General features: G+C 45.4%; 4 protein-coding genes across 4 annotated transcripts; all 4 read right to left on the bottom strand.

The window, feature by feature from the left end:
• Positions 1–7,277: 7,277 nt before the first annotated feature.
• LOC147981049 (uncharacterized) lies at positions 7,278–7,616 on the bottom strand. Its single transcript, XM_087515850.1, has one exon. The coding sequence runs from the start codon at positions 7,614–7,616 to the stop codon at positions 7,278–7,280; it is 339 nt and encodes a 112-aa protein (XP_087371976.1).
• Positions 7,617–11,321: 3,705 nt separating this feature from the next.
• Positions 11,322–12,751, bottom strand: LOC147981048 (uncharacterized). The gene is made up of 2 exons (XM_087515849.1): positions 12,405–12,751; positions 11,322–11,745 (listed from the first exon to the last, which is right to left on the bottom strand). Exons 1-2 carry the CDS (start codon positions 12,749–12,751, stop codon positions 11,322–11,324), a joined length of 771 nt encoding a protein of 256 aa, XP_087371975.1.
• A 2,873-nt stretch (positions 12,752–15,624) lies between these two features.
• On the bottom strand, positions 15,625–16,074 carry LOC147981047 (protein FAR1-RELATED SEQUENCE 5-like). Its single transcript, XM_087515848.1, has one exon. The coding sequence runs from the start codon at positions 16,072–16,074 to the stop codon at positions 15,625–15,627; it is 450 nt and encodes a 149-aa protein (XP_087371974.1).
• Positions 16,075–16,230: 156 nt separating this feature from the next.
• Positions 16,231–25,019, bottom strand: LOC147981046 (protein FAR-RED IMPAIRED RESPONSE 1-like). Its single transcript, XM_087515847.1, has 4 exons — positions 24,831–25,019; positions 16,757–17,250; positions 16,441–16,627; positions 16,231–16,359 (listed from the first exon to the last, which is right to left on the bottom strand). The coding sequence occupies exons 1-4, from the start codon at positions 25,017–25,019 to the stop codon at positions 16,231–16,233; spliced, it is 999 nt and encodes a 332-aa protein (XP_087371973.1).
• Between the last annotated feature and the right edge of the window lie 2,922 nt (positions 25,020–27,941).

The raw sequence follows: 27,941 nt of genomic DNA, 5'->3' as shown, positions 1-27,941 counted from the left end.
CCCTCTACGTTGCGCATGGGCCTCCTTTTATATGCTCAAGGGGTCACCGACAGGTGGAACGTAAACAAGGGTAAAAATGGAAAAGGTGCTGCGGTAGGTACAGCTACCTGCCACAGTGTATCATACCTAACCCTGACGGCAGGGGACAAGGGCATTAAATGCCTGTCTGCGTCGCCTAAACAGTGCAAAAGGGACCGTCAGGGACGCCACCGCTCGCCACGATGGCAATCTTGTCAGCGCCGCTTGCCACCGCGCGCTGCTGGCTGCACAGCCTCCCGCCACGTACACCTGGAAGGGTCCCAGAGCGACACGTTGGTGGATGTGCTGGAGCGCGGGCACAGAGTGGTGGCTTGCCGCGGCAAGCGCCTTGCCGCGGTCGTTGTCTTGTCGCGTCCGGGAGCTTGTCGCTCACCGGGCCTTGCCGGGACGCGCGGCGTGTCGCGGCAAGTTCCTTGAGATGCCTTAGTTGGCCTTCCCGGCAAGCTCCTCTTGCCGGGGTCTTGTCTCCTTGGCTTGGATACTTTGTCCTTGAATGGCTCCAAAGGAACCACGGAGGACCTTGGCGGTCACCTGGCAAGTCTTGCCGCGGAGTGCTGCGACTGCCCGTGCACAAGTTCGGGATACTAGGGTACCCCTACTCTAGTACACCAACAATGGTCAAACAAATTTATCGTGTTAAAAAAGATGGCCGTAAGAGTGCTACTTTAGATTTGATCTCAAATGAGAAGGAGCCAATTGAAGTATTGACAATGGCTACTAATGGCGATGAGGCAAGTCAATCAAGTACCAAATCTGAAGAGAAGAAGTTGGGAGTGCACATGGTAAAACAAGAATTGCCATTGCTTCAAACAAAATCACAGCCAGGGTGGCCACTCGGCTTATCATATTGGCAAAAGAAGAAATTACAAAAACTTAGTGCACAAGAACTTGAAGAAAGGAATATGGCATGGGTTCCCAAAGGAAGTATTCAAAAATAAGAATTATGTGCAAGCTTCCTTTACAAGGAGTGCGACAAATGTGAAGAAGGAAAAGAGTGAAAACTATGAAGGACCAAGCCGAAGGTTTCAACATCTTCGGTCCACACAATATCCATTTTCTTCAACAATGTCATTGATGCCTATGCCATGGAATTTCTCATCAGGTATGATTGGTTACCCTCAATGGGCTTATTTTAAACAATGGATGCAATATAATTTCTTACATCATGAAAGGGTATTACCAAATCATCATATGTTTGATTAGCTTTACTTTTGTTGCTAATCCAAATGGCCGATATATACTTATCATCCTAAGCACATAAAATGTCCCATGGAGTGTTGACATCGTCCTTAGGAAAAGCATCTTGCAAGTTATTTTTCGGCACACAAGTTTGCCGAAAAACAGGGGGGCATGTGTTGACACCAGATTTTGGCACGGCGAAGAACTTAATTAAGATGGCCTAAAATGGAGAAGTGCTCAAAGTGAGAAAGTTCCGTATCGTCAAAAGGAAAAACTTTGATATTTGGGTCATAGTCATCCGCTCTCATCTGTAAGGCTGAAGTTGTGTTCGAAGTACTTAGATTTTGTATTCAGAACACTATTCGGCTGATTACGCCCCCAAGACTGGCCCATATTGAAAACTGATCTACATGAATTGTCTTTGTCTCGTCGAAACGATTGATTTTGATATAAAGATCGTCTCAATCCGAGGTCATATGCAAAAGTTAGAGCCCTCACAGCACGACCCTCGAGTGAGCAAAAATATGACGCCCGAAACCACACACATATGTGTGTATGTCTGATGTGCTGCATGAATAATTAGCTGTCTTGCACAAGCGATTTGACCCTCGAGATGACCTCTGATTGAAAAACGTTCAACATGAAAGTTGTTCGTCTCGTCGAAACGGTCAAGATTGCTTTTGGGCTCGTTTCCATCCGAGGTCGTTTGTCCCCACAAAAAGGACCCTCAAAGTACAGCCAGGTTAAACCAAACAGTGTTGGAAAGTTCGGATAAAGCCAGTCCGAATTTGACTAGGGTTTTGGACGTGAATCGATGTAATTTTCTTGTAAAGAAAGCCTAGATAAATCCTTTGCTTGTACGAGAAGTCCAGCCGCCTCTTATATATGTTGGGGTGACGTCCGATTGAAACAACACACAATCGAACAAATCAATCTACTACTTTTTCTTGTTCATCTACTTTTTATCTCTCCCTTGTATCTTTCTTCTCGTTCTTCGCTAGTTCTTCATGCCGGAGGGCTGCGGAATCACGAGGCTCTAGGGTCGAGCGAATCGACCTGGAGCAGCCCATAGCCGTTGTGAGCCCTGACGGGGTCCCTCCCGGGTAATCGGGGCATCGGGTCTACAAAAGCGTCTGTCGGCTGTCCTGCGTATCGCGCTGCCGGCTGGACCTCCTTTGACGCGAGCTGTGGTGCATCACCCCCGGCGTTGAGGGTACACGGTGACGTGTTCGTGTGCGAACATCAGTTCATGCCTGAAAATCTTCTTGGGCTTCTTGGTTTTCTTTGTCTTCTCGGCCTTCTTGGAGACACGAGATATGTCTTCAGAGTGCACACTGGCTTCAGGAGGTGCTGTGGCCAATGGCTTCACACATGAAAATTTTGGTGAGGCAGGGGGCTTTGAAGCCTTTGATTTCTTCTTCTTCTTCTGTGGCTTTGGTGGTGCTGGCGCATCCTCCGAGTCTGCGTCATCAGCTGAGTGCTCCACCGTAGCCCCCTATACAGCTATGTGAGTGAGAAGGCCATCGAGGTTGTAGAAGGGGCCGATGACATTTGGATTGGTATCACGTGTGCCATCAGCCCCTGGAGCAGATGGACCAGGGTTGAAGTCAAGTCCCAGGTCCTACTTGTTCTTGACAGCAGACTCCTTGGCAAATTGATAATTGCGCTTGAAGAGATTGTCGTCACGACACCATAACAGTGATGATGGGTCGGCATTCTCTGGCTGTGGTCCTCGGAACATGCCAAGGTAGAAGCCTTCAACAATGGCTTCATACTTGGACTTGGGCTGCAGATTTCTGTATAGAATATCTCCCCAGGGGCCCTTGATGGCGTTCTTTTCAGCATATTCAGCAGTCACAAATCTGTACATGAACCATTGCTCTGCCCAATATCTTCGAATCCATTGGATTCGGGTCTTGCGCTCGCCATAGCTCTCCCCAGGATCTGACTTGTATAGCTCAAACAGATCTGGAGGCAAATCCTTGGTTGTATCTCTACGGCACTGCCTGCCGCCCTTTGTAGCTCATTTCTGTGTTGCCATTGTATTCAGATTAAAAGGCTTCAAGACAGTGAATGGCTTCCTCTTGCTGGTCAGACATGAACTGGCTTCAGGTGAGTGAATATGAAGCTGTAAGAACTCTACAAATGAATGGAGACTATGAGAACCAAGGGATTCTCCCACGGACATGTACCTGTGACAGCATTAGAGATGCGAGGGAAGGTGAAGAGGCCATATGCATTCTAAGCTTTGGAGGGAGTCTAGCATAGACAGGGCAAAACCGTTCTCGCCTGTGCATATTGATGGTTTCTCTTGCGAGTTTGTGCAGGTGCCGCAGCAGAAAAACACATGAGTATCCGTTTTTAAAGAGTTTTTGTTAGTTGTTTTTGTTGCTGGGAGGGTGGTGTTACTGTGTTTTTGGATTTTTGATGTACCCATTTGTTTTTTCTTTTGTTAACATGCATGATTGTGGATTCTTTATGCTACAAAGCTGCAAGACCTATCATTGCCGGGAGGATGGTGTGATTAGAAAGACTTTTCTGTATACCTGTGCAACTAGCGATGTGTTTGATGTTGACTTCCGTGGTTTGTTTGGCATCGAACCCTGTATGTAATGCATGACCTTTTGTAATTTTTTGCAGCTTGTACTTCTTTGATTTGTACTGTCATGAATTACGTATTTGAACTTTACCCTTGATGCGGTCTTTTATTTTTTTATTTTTGCAGGTGAGTGGCTGGATCTTAATGAGCATGACTACAAGATCTTTGGGAGCTAGTTCTCAGAGCTCGAGCGCGTATCTATTGATCTTAGCCAGTGGTGTTCTCCAGAAAAGACATGGTCTGGTGTTGTTAAGGGGCGGTTGGGAGCTCTGAAAGGTTCTACGGCTACTTGTGCAGAGAGCCCCTCTACACCCAAGAATCGCATGTGGAATTTATAGACAGTGATGATGATGCGTTTGACAAGATTACTGGCATGGGAAGAGTCACCAGGAGTGCTGCTGCTGCCAAGGGTTTATCCCCACTTGCTGGAATAGTGGCCCGTAGAGCTGGTGGTGCAAGGAAGGATCCTGCTTTGGATTCTGGCAATGTTACAAGCACGAAGCGTGCACCCAGAGCTCCTATAAAGTTCTGCTGCCCTATGCAGCAGCTTCACCCTCATAGATACCCTCACCTGGACAAGGCTCGCAAGTTGTATAATCTGTTGCTTAGCGATGAGGCATGTGAGAAGTATGCCGAGTGAGTATCTCTCATTACGTTTCCTCTTCTTTTCCTCTGTTGTTTGTAACTGCTAGATAGATATGACCCGGACTGTTACTTTTTATACAACTTGAATTGCTATGAATGCCTTATCTTGCTTCCCCTGCTTTTTGTTCTTGTCCGTGCTGCAGCAATATATTCTCAATGATACCTCAGCCCGATGATAGCGTAACCAGCTTCACTGGGAAACGCATCTGGGAAGTTTTTGCACCTGGGCAAATGATGGAGGGTGATGTAATGGACTTCCTTATTGATGATTGGAAGAAAGATCCCGATAGAAATGTTGATTTTGCGTCTGGGAAAAGGGTATTGCTGAGTCCATATTTCATCACGGTAACCAATGGATCGTTTGTTTCTTTTAAACAAGAACACCTATTTGTTTTACGAGTTTTGATAATACCTTGCTTTGTTTATCCTCTTCCCCTATCTATTTCTTTTTTGGCTTTTTTGCAGGTTGTGCTTGACTGTACATTTTACGGTGATGAAAATAAAGAGTTTAATGTCAAGAGTGCAGTGAGAGATTTTAAGAGCTATGTTAAAGATAATGAAGACTTGCTCAGTGCCAACCTTGTGAGATCTACTAGCTAATTTTTGGTTTTATTTGTTTGTTGTCATGCTGGTTTTTATTTTGAATAGTTAACATCTCTTTTTTGGTCATCTATTTTTAGATCATGATGCCTCTATTCAAGCCTATGGTTTTACCAAAGGATAAGAAAGTGAACCACTTTTCCTTATATGTCATGAATCGGTACCGAAGTAGCGTCGACATCCTTGACTCTTTACCTTATCCGAAGAACCATCGTCCTTCAAAGAACACCTATCATAAAGACTGCGAGAAGATTGTGAGTGACATTTATTATCTGTACTGGATTAATTTTTTTGCATCTTTGTTTCTGCTTTTTCTTAGACCTGAAAATGTGTGGTTTCTTTTCTTTTTTTATAGATCTCCAGGATGGTCCAAGTAATGAAGGATGTGTATGGTGATGCTCAGTACAATGCGAGCAAGCAGCCCAAATGGGAGCTTTTTAAAAAGAAACCAACGTTTGTGAAGGTTCCACTTCAAGGGGCGAATGAATGTGGCCATTATACTCTGAAGTATGCTGGATCCTATGATGGTGAAAAGATCGTTGGGAACATTCGAGATAATGATGTGGGTTCTACTTGAGCTTTTCACTTTTCTGTGTTTGGCTGATCGTGTATTCTTCTTTTTAATGTGTCATGATTTTTGATAATTTGTTTCATTGTTTTGCAGCCTCGTATTGTTGATTGGAAGGCTGAGGATCTGTATAGAGTTGTGTTCAACCGGAATAACCAGCTTCTGGTGACGGAGCTTCCCAAGGAGTTTCAGCCTTTGGCTCCTGGTGCATAGAAGAAATGGTCATCATTCACGTAGTGAAATGGATAGTTGTGTGATATATCTCTTGAAAGCATTGTAGGCTTTGATTGTAGTGTTTGGATGTCTTTGATTTTTGATAGTTGTGTGATATATCACTTGTGTATGTTTCATTGGGAATTCTTTCTGGTTAAGTTCTATTTTTTGTACTGAAGTCTTGTAAACTACTTGAACTAAAAACACGTTTTCCCAAGTTCATTACGAGTTGTTGCTGGAAAAGTGAGATTTATCATTTATTTTCATCTGTCCCAACCTAGGTTGGACCTTTATAGTTTCTGTACCCTCTTTTCTTGTACTTATAGTGTAGTTATGTTAGTACTGAATTGTAATGTTGTTCAGCGTAAGGCTTTTAAAATTTGGTGTTACGATGGCACTTGTGGATCTAGCGTGAGTGGAGTGACGCTTCCTTGTTATGTAGAACTGATTTCATATAATGTATTAGAACTGAAGTTTTTTTTGTGATTGAAATTATTTACGACCAAGTTGCTACGTCATCTCTAGCCAGATTTTATTCAAGTATAAGAAATTTAGCAAGATTTGAGAGCCAAATTTTTGTTTGAACTTCTTGAATTGTAGTAGTTGAACTTCATAGTAAAATTTAAATACTGGTTTAAATTAGCTACATTTAAATATGTCTCCGAGGGGGGGGGGCTATTTTCTAGGCTGTGGTTCTTCTCAAGGCAATGTTTTGTATGATCATAGTACTTGCCTTACAGACTAAGTTGTACTGATATTTCAGTTGTACTATTAGTGTTATTCTTGAGTGTGTCAATGTTTTATGGAATGTGAACTGGAGCTTCCCGTCCCTTTTTATATTTTGTAGAATGAATCTACCGTTTGTTCAAGTGTACCAGAACTCTCAGTCCTAGCATGCTAGTGGCTTGGAAATATGTACTGATTGTTCTTTGCTTTTCATGTTGCAGTACTCAGTAAATTTCTAACTACTATTAGCACGATGCTGTTAGTACTCCTCGGCTGAAACTTAGTCTTTTTAGTGTTCTTCTGAAACTAAAAACTGATTTCTTAGTGTGATAGTACTACCGTAAATGTCTAAGCTGTACTGAGCGTCCAATTCTACTATTTTGCTGTTTTCCTTAGTTAGTCTGCCATAGTTTTTGTTTTCTTTTGTGAAAATATCCATGTATGATTTTTGTTTCTGCATGACTAGTTTCAGCTTCAACCTACTTCAACTTCAAATGATGGATGAACAAAAATAGGAAGCTAACAAAACTTGTTGACTGACATAAGCAAATGATGTACATGATAGACAAAGGCAAACTTGTTCAAACCCTGACAGACATAACATAAGGTAGCTGGTTCAACATAACGGAAGCAAACTATAAATATGAAACAACAATATTAAGGACAGGCAGAAGTGCGAGCAACACGAATGCAGACTTTCATGCATCTTCATCCCGCGCAGTTGAAGTGGCAGTAGGGGTCAGCCTCCTGCTCTTTTGAAATATCCCAACCTGTCACGATGTTGTCGATTGTCTTCCATGACTTGTACGTGGCGTACGCATCTATTTCTGCGTACGTGATGAGGTTGTCTGGCAGCTGGCTGGTCCCCCACAGTTGGTCTTCTCCCTTGTCCATCTTCTTCTTCATGCCTTTGTAGGATTCGTGGATGACGCCGCCTGCAACATCGGCCAAGGAGTCGAAGTATTTGCTGGTGTGTGGATCTTTCCACTTGCGCTGCATGTCGATGAAGTTGTTGGGGTTGATCTCCAAACCAGACTTGTTCAGCATCCGCTTGTCACCTCCAATGCTGAAACCGACAAAATGTGTACAATTTCTCCTCCCGCAGGAACTGTTTGAGGCATTTGGGCCTGCAAGGGGGGAGACACACATTGAAGGTTAGTGTTCTTTTTTGAAGATTTAATTCTTCTATTTTTTGGTTATGAAAGTGATAATCCATGAGGTAGATGCTTATATAGTATAAGTCATGGATGAATGTTGTCCAGAAACTAGTACACAAAGTCCTGAAATTAAATTCAACTACACCATGTTATTTTTCTTTTTTTGCTATCTTCGGTGCTTCACCAAATGCTTCTCCAAATTCAAGAATCATTTTTAACAGATTCAATGATATATGTGCTGCTTGATTCAAGTTTAGTTTTCTTTTTCGTTGAATAAAAGACCTATACCAGTGCTTGATACATCTTTGTGCATCAATTCTATATCAAGTTTAGAAATTAATTTGAGAAACATGTGCATCAAGATATGGACCTATACCACTTCACCAAACATATTTTAATACATCAATTCTATAAAATATACTAGTGCATCAAGATCAGAATCTATGCTAGCACATCAAGTTCAGAAATTAATTTGGTGCATCATTTCATATACTAGTGCATCAAGATCAGAATCTATGCTAGCACATCAAGTTTAGAAATTAATTTGGTGCATCAAGTTCAGAATTCTATAAACATTTTTTTCAGATGCTAATCTGGTGAAACAATCCACTTCACAGTTTCAGAATTGCATGTAAGTTGAGAAACATGTACTCGTGCATACACTTCACAAAGTATAGTAGTTCATCTAGTTGGGAAACTAGTTTAATGAAGTTTTTAGTGAGTAGTACTTGTACAACAGATGAATGAACAGTAGTATGGGTTACCATTTTGTGGCTGCTGCGATGTGGTAAACCAAGCAGAGTTCCTCGACGCACAACTGCAGTACTGCCGCCATCTATGGAGGTTCCTCATCGCTGGTGAACTCCACATCAACTCCGATGAAGCTCAGATACAAGCCACCGCCCTTCGTCCTGAGCCTGCTCATCACCTCGTCGGCCTTGTCTGGTTCGTTGGTGCAGATGATCTCCGGCGTCTCTTTGCCGTGGATCTCAACCCCTGTGAGGGTTCTCGTGTACTCGTGCTTCTCGCCGGGGACGTGAACGTCAACGAGGTTGCTGCTCTTGTCCGACGGCTCGCCATGATGGCGCTTGGCGGATGGTTCCTCCGCCATCGCCTTCCTGTGGCGACTGTGGGCTTGGGAGAGAGAAGTTTGTGGTTTGTGTGCAGTGGAGATTGAAGCGGCAATGGTGGTTTCTGGGAATGAGGCAGAGATGGAAGACGATGAGGTATTTTGCAGTGCATCAACGGGGATGTGTAGGAGGCGGTTCGTCAGGGGCGTGGGTGTGGTGGTCGTGGGGGTGCCCGTTTGCAGTCCCTTGTGGCAACCGCTCAGTGGGTGGCGCGGGTGGTGGCCTGGAAGAAGCAACCGTCCAATTCAAATGGTTTTACTGCTGCACTGACTTGTCTTGTCAAGCTGTACTTATGACCTGCTAAATCCCACTTGCACGTCTCAGGGTGTTGATGACGGCATTTTGGACTGTTTAGGTGACGTATGCTTTGTGATGTTTTTCCCTGAGGATGTTAAGTATTTCTTTTTCCGCTGAAGTCTTATAGACTAGTTTATCTGAAGACATTTGTTAGTGCCCTGGGAGTTGTTGCTCAAAACTGGTACTTATTTTATTTTCATCTGTACTTACCTAAGTTAGGCCTTTATAGTTTTTGTATTCTCATTTTAGTGCACTTATGGTTTATGCTGTGTGAACTGAAATGTAATTTCATACAGCGTGTGCTTTTCAAATTTGGTGTCGTAGTGGTGTGAGTGGCCTGACTGATCCTGCTTTTTTAGTACTGATCTCATATGTATGTTTGAACTGAGTTTTTTTATTTTTTTCGGTGGTTTGTGGGATTGAGATTATTTTACGACTAGATCGTTCGTTGAGGTGTGTATAGATTTTATATAAATTAGAAATTTAGCAAAATTGACAAATAAATTCTATTTGAACTTCTTTTATTTTAGTAGTTGAACTTGTGGGATTTTATATAAATAAGAAATTTAGCATAATTGACAAATAAATTCTATTTTGAACTTTTTGCATTTTAGTAGTTGAACTTGTCAGATTTTATGTAAATAAGAAATTTAGCATAATTGACAAACATTATATGTTTGAACTTTTTGCATTTTAGTAGTTGAACTTGTTAGATTTTATGTAATAAGAAATTTAGCATAATTGACAAACATTATATGTTTGAACTTTTTGCATTTTAGTAGTTGAACTTGAAAGTAATATTTAATTCAGTTTTTAAAATTATGTACATTTAACAAATAGGCTACTAAGTTCTCTTCTTTTTTAGAGGTTTATTTTTTTGTATCATATTTTCTTCCTTTTTTATCATCCGTGGTGCAGAGCTAAATTATTTTTATTTTTATTTTTCGTATTCAAAGTTATTTCCTATGAACTAGTATTTGAATTTATATATTTTTAGTTTCAAACATTTTTCTTGTAGTTTATATTTCTTTGCGTCATCCTCTGGTTTGTTTAACTGGGTTTATTTGGTGTGGTGTTTGTAAATGATGCAGGCTATTGGGCCATTTTCTGGCCCAGATAGCTCGTCCGTGCAGCTATGCGGTGGGGCGTGCGCATGCACTCTGGGTTTAGTCCCACCTCGCTAGTCGAGGGGGCTCCGAACCTGTTTATAAGCGCAGCCAAGGCTCACTGGTCGAACTCCTCTGAATAGTTACCTGAGCACTTACACACGGCGCTCGCTCTCTCTCTCTCTTGACCTGTGGGCCCTGATGGGAGGGCCCTGCGTTGTGCGGATTACTAGGGATTCGCCTATGGGCTCGAGTTTAAGTATCTAGCAACGTCAGGGCTTGCGCCTGACCTTGGGCGGTCAGTTTTTTCGTTTTTTGTTTGTTTGAATCTAGTACTTGACTCCAGCAGTAACTTGGACTGAAACTTTTTGTTCTAGTTCTTGTCAGTTTTGTGTAAGTGTAATTGTAAGATGTACTTGCGTGTAGACTAAGTTGTACTGATAGTCCATTCGTAGTAGCGCTTACGGATTGATGCTTCTATGTACTTTTTATTGTAGTAAGTATGTACTGTCCGATCAAGTGTACTAGTACTGTGATTCTTAATCTGCATGCGACCAACATAAGTGTGTGCTGATGCTTCTTAACCTTTACCGTTTGTAGTGCTTGTTAATTATCTAGTAGCTACATATGAATGAGAACACTACATGAAGTACTAAGAATTTTTGCTTCAACTTTTGAAGCGTTGTTAAGCAACTCAAATTGTGCTGATTGTTCTCAACGTTATGTTTTCTATACAATACTGAATCGAAACTAGACATGGAACAACGTTACGTGATTAGTTGCATCATAACTAGTACTTTAGAGCAGCCACAAAGTTCTATTCAGAAGCTACTTTTGAATTTGAAATGATGGATTAACAACATACGAAGCTACCAAACTTATATAATGAGATAAGTAGAACATTGTACTTGATGACATAAATAAACTAGTTCAACCATGACAAGCACGACATAATCAAACTGGTTCAACCCAACAAGAGCAATCTACTAATTTGAAACAACAAGATAAAAGGCAAGCACAAGTGAAAGTAAAATGAAGGCAGGCTCTGATGTATCTTCATCCCTAAAAGGGGCAATAGGGGTGGTCGTAGAATTTCGCAGCCTCCCGCTCTTTTGCAAATTCCGAACCATTTGCGATGTAGTCAATCATGCTCCATGCCTTGTACGTGGCGTATGGATCTACTCCTGCGTACTCGATGAGGTTGTCTGGCAGTGGGCTGGTCCCCCATAGTTTGTAGTCTTCCTGCGTGTTGATGTTCTTGTTCATGCCTTTGTAGAATGGGTGGATGACGCTGGCTGCAACATCAGTCACGGAGTCGTACTCTTTTCCGGTGTATGGAACTCTCCACTTGCACTGAATGTCGGTGAACTTGTCGGGGTTGATCTCCAAACCAGACAACTTCAGCTTCTCTTTGTCGCTTTCAATGTTGAAACCGGCAAATGTGAACAACGTCTTATGCTGCAGCAACTCGTTTAGGCGCTTGGGCCTGCAAGGGGAGAGACATTTTTGAAATTTAGCATTACTTTGATGTTTGAATTATTCATTTTTGTTTTGTTTTACAAGAGGTGAATCTATGAAGTAGATGTTTATGTAGCATAAATAATGGATGAGTGAACTTCAAAAACTAGAAAACAAAGTTCTGAAATTAAATTAAGTACATCATGTTATTCATCTTTTTGGATTATACATGGTTTCAGTCAATGTTGTATGTTCTGCTTTGGCACTAGTTTAGTTTACTTTTGTTGAATAGGATAACACATAAACAATGCTTCACCAAGTTCTTAGTTTATTTTCTTTTGAAAATAACATTAGATCAAATTTAGAAAATACTTCACTACATCAAGTTCAGAAACATCTATTTAATACATCGAGTACATAAACTACACTATTGTATCAAGTTCAGAAACTAGACAAGTCGATCAACTTCAGAAATTAATCTTCCGCAAGATTTTCCGAATAGTAATCCGGTGCATCAGGTTCAAAAATACATTTATAGTGTATCTACTTGAGAAAATGCAGCAGTGCATCCAGTTTTCACAAACCACACTAGTACATCTAGTTGGGAAACAAGTTTGATGAAATTTTCAGGATACAGTACTAATAAAACAGATGAACCAAACAGGGCAAATGAGTAGGGTGGCTCACCATTTTGTGCCCGCTACGATGTGGTACACTAAGCATAACTCATCGACGCACAACTGTAGGACTGTTGCCATCTGGGGAGGTTCATCTTCTCTGGTGTAGTGCACACCAACACCGATGATCTTACGAATCTTGCCGCCAGCCTTCCTCCAGAGCCTGGAGATCATCTCGTCGACCTTGTCTGGTTCTCTAGTGCAGACGATCTCCAACGTCTCCTTGCTGTGGAGCTCAACCTCTCTGAGGGTTTTGGTGTACTCGTGCTTCTCGCCGGGGACGTGAACGTTGACGAGATTGCTGCTCTTGTCGGACGACTCGTCTTGATGACGCTTGGTGGACAGTTCCTCCGCCATTGCCCTCCTCCGGCGGCTGTGGGCTTGTGAGAGAGAAGTTTGTGGTTTGTGTGCATTGGAGATGGAAGGGCAATGGTTGTTAGTGGGGATGATGGGGACATGGAAGATAATGGAGGTTTTTTGAAGTGCATCGATGGGGATTCGTGGGAGGCGGTTCGTAGGGGGCATGCGTGTAGTGCGTGTAGTGGCGTGGGGTCGCCGTTTGCAGTCCCGTGTGGTAACCGCTCAATGGGTGGCGTGGGTGGTGGCCTGGAAGAAGTAACCGTCCAAGTCCAATGGGTTTTACTGCTTGATTGACTAGTCTTATCAAGCTGTACTTATGACCTGCTAAATCCCACTTGCACGTCTCAAGGGTGGTGATGGTGGCATTTTACTGTCGCACTGAATTGTCTTATCAAGCTGTACTTATTGGCTGCTTATCCCACTTGCACATGTTAGGGTTGGTGACGATGGAGGTCTGTACTCCTCTACTGTGGTACTTGGACTGGTGACTGAAGTGTAATTGAACTTACCAAATACCAATGAGACTATGTGTGATGCTAATGTTTTTAAAACAATTTTTGTATTTTTTAAAGGATTGTTTATATCAAGATAATCTCTGAGTATTTTTTATAGATAAATTAGATTTTCATTAGTACAGAATGTATTATATTCGTATTTTTGTTTGAGGTAATTATTTTTAAGTACTGAAGGTCTTTCTGAATTGGGACTGGCAGAAGCAGACATAGCTTTGTTTTTTTCAAAACGATGTTTTTTTGAGGTGGTCACGGGTGTGTTTGTTTTACTCTGCTTTTGTACTGATGACTGGTCGACAGTAGTGTTTTTCGTCAGTACAAATGTATTTGTGACTGCATTCAAAAGGATTATCAAATGTTTTACATAATAATGAGACTGCTCCAGCAGGCACAAATCACAAATTATATCAGTACTAATGTGTACTCTTTCTTTGTACTGACGACTGAGAACTATCAATACTGATGTACTATAGGAGTTTAAATTTTCCTTGACATATTTTTGCTGCTGAGTTACTGGTCGACAGTAGCGTTTGCATCAGATAAATCCAGATAAGTTTTTTCAAATGTATTTGTGACTGCATTTAAAAGGATTATCAAATGGTTTACATAATAATGTCACTGGTCCAGCGGGCACAAATCACAAATTATATCTTAACTATAGAACTGATCGAGAAATCGATGATAAAGCTAAATAAGTTTTGGTAACGATAGTTTTTCTGAATTATTTCCTCATTGTGTGGCGAGGCAACCGAGACCACTATGTATCGTTCAGTTGTTCAGCCTTGAGCTTCTCCTAACTGGCCCCGAATGTTGTGCCTTGCCCGCGCCCTTTCCTGGTTGAGCCTTGGGAGCTTCATCATCAGTTTCAGCTTCCTCGTCCCCGACACTGTCATCTTCATTGTCTTTGTATGATTAGTCATCATTCTCGTCAAACTCTTCTTCTTCACTGTCTTCATTTGATTTTTTAGAACTCTGCACCCTGTCCTGTGTTTGTTCGGCGCCAATGACCTTCTTGCCCACTTTGCACGTGCGGGCATTATGCCCGTCAGTTCCCCCACACTTGAGGCAAGTGTAGCTGTTACGTGCGTTGTCTCCATTGGTAGAAACCTGGGTGGCTCCAATCTGCTTGTGCTTGTTGGCAGTGCCATCTGTGCGGAGTGGGCATGTGTGGTAGTTATGGTTGCTCACGATGTTGCAGAATCCGCATGCCCTTATCCCGAGAGGTTTGCCGTCCGGGCCAAATTCCACATGCTTGATGGGGCGTGGTGGCTTTTTGGCTGCTGCTTTCGCTGCTTGCGTCTTGCTCTTCCTCCCCTTTGTGTTTGAGAATATGGGTGGTTTAGTCACTCTTTCCTGCTGCTGCTGGTAGGATGTGCTGTTGTCATGTCGTTCGCCTACAGCACAATCAAGCTCATGATCTCGCATGTGAGCTTGTTGTTGCTCTTGAGTGTGCACATGGGCAAGCTCTGGTTGTTGCTGCTCCTCTTCCTCATTGTCGAACGGGTCAACAGCTCCCAGATGATTCATCTCGGATAACATGGTAGCAATATCCTTCTCAATGGCTTCATTGTCCTTCACATCTCCATTTTCAGAAGAATGCATGGCGTCGAGTTCTTGTTCATGTTTCTCCATGACGACCCACGACCTCGCCATTTGCTCTTGGCTTCTCAAACTTTTTCTGTGCACCCTCATGTTGAGCATCAGTAGTGAATGTAGTATTTGGATGCCTTGTTTGATGCTACTGTCCTCAAGTCATTTCTGTCGAATGTTGGCTGGATGTTCGGGCGTTTGGTGTATCTCTTAAGGATGTATTTCTCTGGAACGCTGGCAGCCTTAATTGTTTGCATCATGCACAGGACATGCACGCAGAAAAGACCTGTATTGTTTTTGGAAGAGGTGCATATTTTTTGTCATTTCATTCGAACAAAAACTTTGCAAATAAAATAGTACAATATGTAACATATTTTTTTGTAGTCCTCACCTATGTGGTCCCATAGCCTGCACTCACACTCATATGTTTCTCCCACGGGGTCTGCAACCACCTGGAATGCGTGCTGAGACCATGCAGACAGTTTTTGTGGGTTGTTGTAGCGCACGAGGTACTTTGTGGGCTCTTTTGTCTCCGTCGTCGTGAAGAGTGTGCTCAGTTTTAGCCTTTTTCTGATCTCGCTGTACACAGCTCGCGAGTAAACCTTTGCCATCTAGGTGTCAAACCCATAGAAGGTCAGTGTTTTTTGTTCCTTCTGCACATGCAAGAATGATGACCAAATTGTTAGTTTTCTCGCGGCAAAAACTTGTCTAACTAATAAAGTTTTAATTTAGTAAGCATGTTTTTTTGTCTCACGACAGGTGATAGAGCTATACCCTGTTACCCATTGTCTCTTGGTTCTCTGTCTGCCTCCTGGTTTTGACGCAGGAGTTTACCTGGCTGACAAAGCGGTGTAGGTTTTGTCTCTCACTTACAAAGTTCTTCTTGAGCACATAGTTCATGCTCTCACTTCGCTGTGTGGATGTCATTTTGGCACAGAAAATTTCTTTAAAGTAGGCCGATATCCATTTCTCACGCTCGTTCCGCATGGCCACCATCGTGGCATCATCATGGAGGATGGACCAATCCATGAGTCCTTTCCAAGCATCCTCAAACTCAGTTGGCATGAGGGGCCAGTTGAGGATTGATGTGAATTCATCCTTAAAGTCTTCGTGTAGGTAGTACATGTATGCGAGGTGTTCCCTGTACTTCTTCATAATGTGCCAGCGGCACAACTTGTGTACTGTGTTCTTGAAAACTTTTGGTATCGCCAAAGCCATTGCCGGGCACTGGTTTGGTAATGAGAAAAGAGATGTGGAGTGGTTAGCATATGGTGGTGCATATATACAAATAGAACTCACACAACATTTTTTATCGTGTTATTTTCCTTTTATTTTTTGGGGGGAAGGGAGTGGTGGTGGTGGTTGGGGGTGGTTTTAGCGGTTGTACCTGTGAGGATGCATGTAGGAGCCTTCCCCTCTCATGCACCTTAAAAACGTCTTGAACAGCCATCTGAATGATTCTGCATCCTCATCTCTTATCATGGGGAAACCAAAGAATGTAGTCTGTAAGTGGTTGTTAGTACCGACAAACACCCCAAGTGGTATATGGTACTAGTTGGTCTTATATGTGGTGTCAAATGTTACGCAGTCACCGAAGTCCTGATAGGCCCCTCGGCAGCTTGCATTGGCCCAGAATATGTTCTTAACTCTGTCGGACTCATTGAGTTGCATGTCACAGAAGAATTCCCTGTTTATAGCTTTCATCTCCCTAAAGAAGTTGACAGTCTTTAGGACATCATCCACATCATCCATCCTTGAATTCTTTCCTTTCCTGGATATTAAAAGTTCATTCAAAAATGCATGTTGAACTGGTGTCAGGTCATGCGTTGCATAACATGTTTGTACTGAAAAAGGAAAAAATACATAGGCGGTTATGGGAGGAGAACAAGTTTGTACTTACAGGTTAATCAGGTCTTTGGCATTCATTTCGAGGAAGTAGCTACCAGGGTCATCACCGCCCAGTATGCTCATGATTTGCGCGTGTTCAATGCCTTTGAACTGCAGGTACTTGATGTACTGCAAGATTGTTTTGTCAATGTTTTTGTGGGAGTGCAAGAAGACAAGCATTTGCGGAGTGAGATGTAGCCTGTGGTTGTGCTCCCATACTATCTCTTTTACGACAAATGTTCCATCCTTTTCAATCTTCAGCCTCATTTTAGCCCCGCAGTTAGTCCTGGATGTCGTTTTGTTCCGCTGTCTATTTGCTTCAGACACCTTCGATAGATAGACTCCATAGCACGTGCAATAAAGGTAGGCTCTGGTCTTAAACTTGGAGCCTTCCCTGACAGCAAAACCCGTGTGCTTCGCATAGACGTTGTAGAAGTTCTTTGCTTCTTCAAAAGTTTCAAAGTGCATCTCTAGCCTTGGCAGAACATAAGCTTCAATGTTAGGTGGCTGCACGCAACAGTGAGCAAACAAAAACGCAGTTATGAAAATGTTAGATGGGGTGGTCACAGTACCATGGTATGGACTGTTCTTGTATGTTTTTTTTCTATATGGATACTTACATGTGTATAGCTCTGTGCTGCCTCCGGTGTTTGCTGTTCACCCTGGTGTATGGGCGCGGGTGATGTCACCCTTGGCACATGCAACAATGCATCTCTTGGAGGGAGCAATGTTGACGAAGATCTCCGTCTCTCATTGTACGACCGTCTCCCCTCAGATTCGTTGTGAGGTTGCTCCTGTCTATATGGCTCATATCTTTTACTTTGGAACCTGCTAGAGCTGCCAAAATTTCTATCTCTTTGGCCTGGTCTTCCCGTTGCAACCGCTTTTGCAGCACGGATGATTGATGTTGACGGAGCGATTGGTGGAAGGCTTGTTGCAACCCATCCACGACTTCATGTCCTTGGCTTTCTGCATGCGCTAGGGAAGGAAAACATATGTTGTTGGGGATATTGTTGGCCTTGTTGCAACCCACGAGTGAAAAAGCTTGTATTCCCAGATATTGGTGTTTGCTGCATAGAAGAACTTGTCCGTGCTTCTGATGATTCCGGTGTATCTTGAAGTCTGCCTGTATTGTTGAAGTATCCAGGTGGTATTTCTGGTGTTACCCAACCAGGTGGTGCCCCATGTCTGCTTGGATCATCAAACGCTCACTGCGTGTGCCGCCTTGCTCGCTTCTGCAATGACATTCAACAGTTTTGGGATTAATCTTTTCTGCATTTTTCTCGTATACATGCTATGGATAACATGTCATGCACTGAAGGCATTGTACAAGTTGAACTTGCAATGCTGGTTGTTATTTAAACTGTTGTTCTCTATTTTGTATCTGGTTTCGTTTTCACTCGAATAGTAGAACCGTACATGCTCAACACTGATGTACTGTTTTTTAGCACTACTTGTAAACTGAACATTGAACTTCAGAGATGCATGGATATGCATATATAAAAAACTGATGCATGTCTTCTCTTTTGTTCATCTATACCTTATGCAAGTACACTAGAAGTACTCCTAGTTTATGTATCATTGAATTTACTGTGTAACATGTGTATATTTTGTTTCAACAACATTCTTTCACTAGTTCGAACTGACACAACTAGACGGCATGCACTATTAGAAATAACATCATACAACTTGCAGTGGCAGCTGAACCTTATATAAAGCCCAGTAGCTCTTTGGACTGATGCATAAGTTTATGGTTTTTGGTTTTGAACTGAAGCTATCATATTAGAGGTACTGACAGTAACCTCGACATCCAAATTGTGCATCAAGTGGTAGGGGTGTAATGAACTGATCAGGCATTTGCAATGTACTATCAGGTTCTTCTTCATAGCAGGACTGATGAACTGATGTACTGACACAAATGTGGGAAGCAGACATTACCTCCAGTTGACTGACTTCTTCTTCTTCTTCTTCCTCTCATGGTCGGCGTACTGGCATGTTCTTGGGAGGCGGCACCATTGATGCAGCTCCTGCTTGTGGTGGACATCTGGCGAAGAGGTCTGGGGAGGCAGCGTCTTGCGGGGATCACTGCCCCGGAGAAGGATCCCCGGTAATGGATGGAGGCAGGAGGCGGCGGATCACGGCCCTGTCGTTGGATCTGGCGACGGAGGGAGGAAGGAGATGGCGGATCACGACCCCGTCATTGGATCCAGCGACGGAGGGAGCCAGGAAACGGCGGGTCACGGCCCCGCCGATGGATCCGCGACGGAAAGAGGCAGGAGACGGCGGATCACGGCCCCGTCGATGAATCCAGCGACGGACAGAGGCAGGAGACGGCGGCGGATCTGTCGCCGGCCAGTCACAGCGTCGCTGGCTCCCTCGCTCCGGCTGCCGTCGTCGCTCGCTCGCCCACGATGGCTGCCTCCGGCGAAAGAAGGCGGTTTGGGTTCGGTTCGGGCTGGGTCAGGGGGATTCTATGGTGGTCGGCGTGTCGCGCCTATATAGGGCGGGGGTAATAGAATATTAATCAGTTACGGGGAACAGAATAGTCCAGCCCTATATAAACCTTGAAGTCAAATCAATGTTGAAGACAAACTAAATGCGAAGACTATGCGATTATGATGCCACATGAAACACTTCAAAAGGATTTTGGTGGTGACATTACCCACCGTATAGGAAGTATTAGACCCAGACACAGCGCACAATTATCATGGCGCACCGAAGTCAAATTCCGCATTATTGTATTCACACTTAGAGTGTATGTCTTCATTGATTGAAGATATACGTTACTTTGTGTGTTGCACATCTAAGTCCTCAACATGCATAAGCGTTAGGATGAGTGTCCAATTAAAGGACATTTGAGGATTCTAAGATATTTAGCTCACACCGCAACTTGCAAAACCTTTTCTCATCTAAGGACTTTGTGAAGATATCTGCCAATTGCTCTTCAATGTTGACGTGAATGATATCAATATCTTCCTTCTTGACATGATTTCTAAGAAAATGATGACAGATCTGAATGTGCTTTGTCTTCGAGTGTTGAACTGGGTTATTGGCAATCTTGATGGTGCTTTCATTGTCGCAGTCGAGTGGCACATGCTTCAGGTGGATGCCATAGTCCTTGAGAGTTTGATTCATCCACAGAAGCTGAGCGCAGCAAGATCCAGCAACAATGTATTCAGATTCTGAAGTGGAGAGAGATACACAGTTCTGCTTCTTTGAAGACCAACGGACAAGATATGGTCCAAGAAAGTGACATGTTCCTGATGTGGACTTGCGATCAACCTTGTCACCAGCATAATCAGCATCTGACAATCCAACTAGATCAAACTCTGAGCCCTTTGGATACCATAATCCTAGTGTTGGGGTGTAAGCCAAATACCGAAGAATTCACTTCACAGCTAAGTGATGCGACTCCTTTGGTGCTGCTTGAAATCGGGCACACATGCAAACGCTTACCATTATATCTGGCCTAGATGCACATAAATAGAGTAAATAACCAATCATGGAGTGGTATACCTTTTGATCAAACTCTTTACCATTGTCGTCGGGGCCCAGATGACTTTTGGTTAGCATTGGCGTCATGTATCCTTTGCAGTCTTGCATTCCAAACTTCTTCAGGAAATCTTTGAGGTATTTCTCTTGTGATATGAAGATGGCGTTGCTCTGCTGACGAATTTGAAGACCTAGGAAGAATTTCAGCTCACCCATCATGGACATCCGATATTGCTCTTACATCATGTGTCCAAACTCATCTCTTTATCTCTTGTTGGTGCAACCAAAGATAATGTCATCCCCATAGATTTGGCACATGAACAGTTCTCTATCATATGTCTTCGTGAAAAGTGTAGGATCCAGTGAACCATGTTTGAAGCCTTTACTCTTCAGAAAGTCTTTGAGTGCGTCATACCAAGCGCGAGGGGCTTGTTTGAGGCCATATAGTGCCTTGTTGAGCTCGTATACCATGTAAGGATGTTTTGGGTCTTCAAGGCCAGGTGGTTGTGCAACATAGACTTCTTCAATCTTGCCATTCATAAAAGCACTCTTCACATCCATTTGGTATAGGAGGATGTTGTGATAGTTGGCATAGGCTAGCAGTATGCGAATGGCTTCAAGCCTAGCCACTGGAGCAAAGGTTTCATCGAAGTCAATTCCTTCTACTTGAGTGTAACCTTGAGCAACGAGACGAGTCTTGTTTCTTACAACTTGACCGTGCTGATCTTATTTGTTGCGATAGATCATTTGCTGCCGATGATGTTATGCTTACGAGGGTCGGGACGCTTAACTAATTCCCACACATTGTTCAGCTATAACTATTGAAGCTCTTCTTGCATCTCTTTAATCCACTCAGGTTCCATGAAGGCTTCAGCAACTTTCTTGGGTTTAGATATAGAGACAAATGCAAAGTGCCCACAGAAATTTGCTAGCTATGTTGCTCTTGAACGAGTGAGCGGACCAGGTGCTGATGCTATCAATTATCTTCAATCTGCACTTCATTTAGTCTTCATTGTCGGCATTGACTTCAGGTTGAGCATTGTCTTCGGGTTGATTAGGTGCAGAAATGATGAGTTCTTCTTCAGCCTGAGCCTCTAAAGGTATGATTTCTCCAGTACCCATAAGCTTGATGGGTTTACTTGGTGAGACTTCATCTAGCACATTTGGCAGGTGCTCTCTTTGTGAGCCGTTAGTTTCATCGAACTGCACATCCACAGTTTCAACTACTTTATAGTGAAAGAGTTTGAAGACTCTGTAGGAGTGCGAATCCTTTCCGTAACAAAGCATAAAACCTTCATGTGCTTTCGAGGCAAATTTGGAAGTGCGATGTGGATCCTTGATCCAGCACCTAGCAGCAAATACTCTTAAGTAACTGACGTTTGGCTTCTTACCAGTTAGTAGCTCATATGATGTCTTCCTTAGAAGCTTGTGAAGATAAACACGGTTGGTTACGTGGCATGCATTATCAATGGCTTTAGGACAGAATTTTCTTGGAGTCTTGTACTCATCAAGCATTGTCCGAGCCATCTCAATGAGGGTTTTGTTCTTGCGCTCCATGATGCCACTCTGCTGAGGTGTGTATGGAGCTGAGAACTCATGAATGATGCCCAATGTACCAAGATAAGTGTCGATGCCGGTGTTCTTGAACTCTATGCCATTATCACTTCTGATGTGCTTGATCTTGATGACATAGTTCGTCACGACACAATTGGCGAATCGCCTGAAGACATCCTGCACTTCATTCTTGTAGAGGATTATATGCACCCATGTATATCTCGAGTAATCATCAACAATGACAAGACCATAGAGGCAAGCAGTGGTAGTTAGAGTAGAGTAGTGAGTAGGGCCGAATAAGTCCATGTGAAGCAGCTCGAAGGGACGTGATGTAGTCATGATTGTATTCAAGGGATAGTTGGCCCTAGTCATCTTTCCAGCTTTGCAGGCACCACACAGATGATCTTTCTTGAACTTGACACCCCCGGTGCCTACAACATGCTTCTTCTTCGCGAGAGTGTATAAGTTCCTCATGCCAGCATGCTCTAGCCTCCGATGCCAGAGCCAGCACTCTGAAGCTTTTGCCAGAAGACATACGGCCAACTGTGGTCCTGCTGAGAAATCTACCATGTACAGATCATCTTTTCGGTACCTTTCAAAGACTAGAGATTTGTCAGATTCCATAAGCACAAGGCAATGGTATTTTCCAAATATCACTACCATATTCAGATCACAAAGCATTGAGATGGATATTAAGCTGAAACCAAGGGATTCAACAAGCATCACTTTATCCATGTGCTGATCCCTTGAGATTGCAACTCTACCTAGACCCAATACCTTTCTTTTACCAGTGTCAGCAAATGTGATGTGACTCTTGTCATATGGATGTAAGGTTGAGTCCATGAGAAGACTTTGATCACCAGTCATGTGGTTAGTGCATCCACTGTCCATAATCCATTTAGAAGCCTTTGGTATCATACCCTACAGTACAGTTAGGGGGATCAGCTTCACAAAGGGAAATGTGAAGCATAAACATTTGACGAACAAGCATATTATCAAAGTTCAGGTCCTGGTTAGGCAGATAGGATGATTGTCAAGAAATCCAGTAACAAAATACATAATAGGACCATTTGGGCATTTTATCTTGTGCCCCACAAGATGTTTTAGGTCCCCAACATAAGCATCAGTTGACTTTGACTTTTGACTGGAGACCTTTCCCTGCAAAAGGGAGTTAATTCTTCTTAACCACCCACATCTTCAGGGGTGGCTTAGAAGCAATGAGTCTAAGTGCAGCATCTGAGAACTTTGGCTTTGGGGCCCTAGCAAATAGCCTTTCAGGAGGAGAATAATACTAATAAGAATACGCAGAATAGTTCTTGGTCTTATGAACATAGTGGTTTGATGAAACACACTCATATTCATAAGTCTGAGTATGGTTTCCCTGCAAAACATTGGCGTTAGGGTGACTCTGGTGAGTCCTCTATCTGTATGAAGCCTTTGAACCATATGAAGCCTTTGGTCTGGGGTTTTTCTTCCTCCCAGGTGGTGTCATGATGACATTCACCTGAAGATTTCCAAGACAACTCTTTGGCACCCAGATCTTCTTCAAAGGCGGTCCATTCCTGCAATTAGTACCAATATACCTGAAAACACTTCACCATTCTGATTCGTAAACAATTTATAGTTTCCATCAAAGGATTCATCAATGATAATAGGGTTAGCACAAGTGAAGCCAGATAAGGTAGATGGATCCACTGAAGGTCCCTTTGTAGCAACCCATGTGGTTTTGGGGTACTACTAAGGCTTCCAGTAGGAACCATCAACATTCATTGTCCTCTTGAACCCAACACCCTCTTTCCAAGGGTTTCGGTTTAGAATCTGTTTCTTGAGGACATCACACAGTGTCTGATGCCCTTTGAGGCTTTTGTAGATCCCTGTTTCAAGCAATGTCTTCAACCTTGCATTCTCATCAGGAATAGTAGTGGTATCCTCAGAAGAGGGGTTAGTCTCCACATCAGCAGTTGAAGACATAGCTGTCGGATCTCGGGTTCCGGCAAAACCCTTGAGGTTCGAACACTGGGGTGCGCACAAAGATCTCTCCCCCTCTCTAGCTCGATGATCTCATGGCCTAGCTCTACGGACCCAAATAACAAGAGACACAAGATTTATACTGGTTCGGGCCACCGTTGTGGTGTAATATCCTACTCCAGTGTGGTGTGGTGGATTGCCTCTTGGGCTGAGGATGAACGGTTACAAGGGAAGAACAGCCTCCTGAGGAGAGGTGTTCTTGTGCTTGGTGAACTTGTGTGGTTGGCGATAACCTGGATGATCCGTCCCTGCTATGGTGGTAGTTATTCCTATTTATAGAGGCCCTGGTCCTCTTCCCAAATATTGAGCGGGAAGGGATCCCACAATGGCCAAATTTGAAGGGAGACAGCTAGTACAAGTTATCCTCACAAAAGTAGTCTTCGCCTGCCAAAGTCTCTGGTGGTGACGCCGTCTTGGGCTCCACGGTGACCTGCGTCCTACTGGTATTGGTCTTGTTGCACCGATATGGAAAACTTTGCCTGATGCCTCGGGACTCCTCGCCTGCGTTTGCCCCTTTAGCACCAAAGAGGAAACAAGGACACTACGTGCGCTGGTGCCCGCCTGGCTCCAGTCGTCACTGCTTGCTTCACAGAAACCACGTGAGGTGTCCCTTGCCTTGATCTCTCCACCCCTCGCGAGCCAGCCTGGTGAGGCCGCCCCTGAGGAGGTCTTGCGTCGTCCGCCTCGCAAGGCTTGGCCCCTCGCGAGGCTCTTGAGTGTTTGCTGGTGAAGATGGGCTGTACGGGGCCGCTGGCGGAGCCATGCCATGGGCCGCAGGCAGGCAAGTCTGGGCACCCCCGTTCCCAGAACACTGAGAGTAGCCCCTGGGTCCAAGGCGCGCTCGGACTTGGCTTCAAGGCGAAGCGAAAGGGCAAGTGCGGAGAGCTACGGGCCCCAACAGCCTGCGGCCACGGTTGGCGCGTGACGACTGATTGGACGTGGGCGTCTCCACTTCCCAATGCTTCCTCCGCAACTGCCCGTCTGACAAAAAGGCCGGTGTGGGCAACGCTTACCTTCATTGCTTTCCTTCGTCTTTCCGTAGATCCCCTCTCTCGCTCCTTTCTTCTGAAATCTCCAGATCTGCTCCAATCCCCTTCCAAGCTTCCAACCATTGGCGCCTCGAAAACCCAAGGCTCGCCGCCTGCTTGGTATGAGCCGGCTCTGGACGCGCCCAATGTCTCGGAGAAGAACCTTTCGTCCATGTGCCTACTGGCGGCAGGGGAAAACAACGAGAAGGGGAAGAACGAGCTCTGGGCTGGCTCCGCTGTGCCGGAGGCTTCGAAGAGCTCCTTCTACCCCTTCTTCATGAGCAGCATCGTCGCGGGCCTGGTTCCCCCCTTCTCCCTTTTATCATCTCGTCCAAGAGAGAAAGTTCTTCTAATTCTATGAATCTTACTAGAATCCTTTTCTCTTGAATATCAGTTCCCAACTCTATTCTTATCTTGTCAATCCTTGCCTTCTACTATGAGGCGTGTGTCGGGGTGATGCCGTCTGTGGCACTGCTGCACCACTTCTTCCTCCGAATCAACGACGGCCACACCACAGGGTGCGCCAACTTCATTGCAGCCGGCAAGGATAACACGATCTCGAAGGCCGGAAAGAAGGCCGATGGCTTCAGGAGCAAGTGGGTCATGATGGATGCCAAGTGTGTCCACCCGCAGTTGAAGCTGCCGACGGAGATGCCCCAGTCTGACGAGGGGTGGTCCCGCGTGAAGGTTACTCATGACCGGGCGAAGTTGGTGCTGGAGAAGATGAACGCCGACTTGAAGCCGGGCAATGCAAAGGCGGCGAAGCTGACAGGGGCCATGCTCCTGAGGGAATTCCTAGTGCTACGGGTGGCTCCTCTCCAGGCGAGCTCGCGCCCCTTGTGGATGCTCGGGGACGAAGAAGACAGGCTTCACTTGAGCCCGGAGGCCTTCTCTGGAGAGGAGCTAGCTGTGGCTCTCCGCCTCTTGGTCGGGGACGACCAGGAGTATCCGCCGAATGCCCACATTCCCTTGTTCCTTCGGAAGGACGGGGCGCAGGTCGTGGCCGCCATGCCCACCTTTGACCAGCGCGGCCTGGTGCTGCCGGTGCCCCCTGTGGTCCCGATGGCGATGGCGATGGTGGACGTGTCTTCTGGCAATTCCCGTGGGGAGGGGGAAGAGGAAGAGGGCGAGGAGCGCGACTCCAAGGCGACCCTTGAGGGATGGGGGAGACCTCCCCCTTGCGCAAGGCCAACATCCTCCACGCTTTTCGTGATGATGATGACGAGGATGGCGCCCTCCCAGAGAGAGAGGAGCCGCCCACGGTCCCGACGAGGGGCAGGTCGGCATTGATCTCCCAGGATGATGCTCCTGCCCTGACACCACCTGGGGCTGCTCTTGGTGTGTATGCTGCCCCTGCTTTTGCTCCTGGAGCTCGCACACCTGCGCCTCTAGCTGCAAGGCTCTCCGGCTTCAAGCTTAAGAAGCTGAGGGACTACGCCGCGGTGGACCAGTAAGTGTTCTTGCCCCGCCTTGTTCTTGCTTCTGCTGCTCGCCCTTGATGCTTCTCCACTGTGCAATTAGGCCGGGGCCCGCGGCGAAGAAGAGAAATGAGAACGAGGTGGTGCTGCTCGAGCCCAGGTCGCCTCCTGCGGTCGTACCCCTCTCCATGGATAAGGGCAGTGACGGTGCTCGCGCTTCTCCTGCCCGATCATCCTCGCGAGGCTTGGTGGAGCTTCATCGGGAGGGGTCAGCCCCCGTGGCCCCGCTGGCTTCGGAGGTGCCAACGTCCGGCTCGGGCGCTAGGGCCCCCGAGGCTCAGGAGCTTCTGGCCTCCCGAGCCATGGTGTCGATGTCGCCTCCTCCTTCTGCCGCATTGTTGTCTCCTGGTTGTTCCACCTCTCCTGACATCCTAGAGCGCGCTCTTTCTGCGATGACACTGATGCGAGAAGATCTTCAAGGCACCGCAGTCGCCTGGTGCCGGGCGCCTGGAGCTAGTCTCTGGCTGGCTTCACTCCAACATGTCTGTCCGGGCGGTGCTAAGCCAGGCTGTCGTGGACTCCGAGAAGGACAAGGAGGCCGTCGCCCAAGCTGTGGCCGCCCGTGAGGTGGTGCTGAAGGATGCCGGGGCTTCCCAGGACCGCTGCCGGTCGCAGGAGGCCGAGCTGGAGACCGTTGTCGGATTTCGGGTTCCGGCAAACCGTTGAGGTTCGAAAACTGCGGTGCGCACAAAGATCTCTCCCCCTCTCTAGCTCGCACACTCCACAAGATCTCACAGCCTAGCTCGACGAACTCAAAGAACGAGAGTCACAAGATTTATACTAGTTTGGGCCACCGTTGTGGTTTAATACCCTACTCCAGTGTGGTGTGGTGGATTGCCTCTTGGGCTGATGATGAACAGTTACAAGGGAAGAAGAGCCTCCTGAGGAGAGGTGCTCTTGTGCTTGGCAAACTGTCTGGGGCTAAGGATGGAGTGGCTCTGATCCCAGTGAGATCTTTTTCTCTCTCATCGACCTGTGCCACATCAAGCAGCAACCAGGACAGACCTTGCAGAGTTACATCCAGCGCTTCAACAACGCGCACATCAAAATCCCCAAGGTGACCGACGAGGCCATCATCTTAGCATTCTCCGACAGCGTCTGGGACGTCAAGATGAAGGAGGAGCTCACCATCCATGAGGAGTTGTGCACGACCTTGGAGCTGTTCAACATCGCGACCAAGTGTGCAAGAGCTAAGGTGGGGCGCCTCTCCCTCCTCGAGCTCCCTGCTGCGGACCCGGAGGAGAAGAAAGCCAAGGCTAAGGACATGAAGCGCAAGGGAGCTGTCGTGCTCGCAGCAGAGCCGGACACCAAGCGCGGCAGAGACCAGCCCGAGTCATCCAAGGGCAGTCGACCATTCTGCGCCTTCCACAACCTGCACACCCACAACACCGGCGACTGTCAAGAGCTCAGAGCCATTCGAGAAGGATGCTTCGGTCGACTCCCCGAGCGCAGCGACCGGGGCTACGGCCGAGGTGGAGGACATGGTGGCGGACACTGGGACGATCGTGGCCCACGCCAGGAGTGGCACGACCTGCCTCATGAGGACCACTGGTAGGATTAGCCTCGCGAGGGTGCCTGGAGGGACCAGCCTCGTGAGGCTTGTCCTCAAGGCAACGCT

Source organism: Triticum urartu, chromosome 3A (genome assembly GCF_056163025.1).
Source record: "Triticum urartu cultivar PI428250 chromosome 3A, HENAU_Tu73, whole genome shotgun sequence".
Lineage (NCBI taxonomy): Eukaryota > Viridiplantae > Streptophyta > Magnoliopsida > Poales > Poaceae > Triticum > Triticum urartu.
The sequence above is the reverse complement of the archived record's forward strand: the minus strand, read 5'-3'. Positions and strand labels throughout refer to the sequence as shown.

Bases quoted from the DNA above. Each gene is read 5' to 3' on its own strand.
- LOC147981048 (XM_087515849.1), bottom strand. From the start codon at position 12,751: ATGGCGGAGGAACTGTCCACCAAGCGTCATCAAGACGAGTCGTCCGAC. The intron at 11,746-12,404 runs GTGAGCCACCCT...CTCCCCTTGCAG, and splicing joins ATCGTAGCGGGCACAAAATG to GCCCAAGCGCCTAAACGAGT.
- LOC147981047 (XM_087515848.1), bottom strand. From the start codon at position 16,074: ATGGCTTTGGCGATACCAAAAGTTTTCAAGAACACAGTACACAAGTTG.
- LOC147981049 (XM_087515850.1), bottom strand. From the start codon at position 7,616: ATGCTGAACAAGTCTGGTTTGGAGATCAACCCCAACAACTTCATCGAC.
- LOC147981046 (XM_087515847.1), bottom strand. From the start codon at position 25,019: ATGGACGAAAGGTTCTTCTCCGAGACATTGGGCGCGTCCAGAGCCGGC. The intron at 16,628-16,756 runs GTAAGTACAAAC...TTTAATATCCAG, and splicing joins GCCAAAGACCTGATTAACCT to GAAAGGAAAGAATTCAAGGA. The intron at 16,360-16,440 runs GTAACATTTGAC...AACCACTTACAG, and splicing joins ATCAGGACTTCGGTGACTGC to ACTACATTCTTTGGTTTCCC.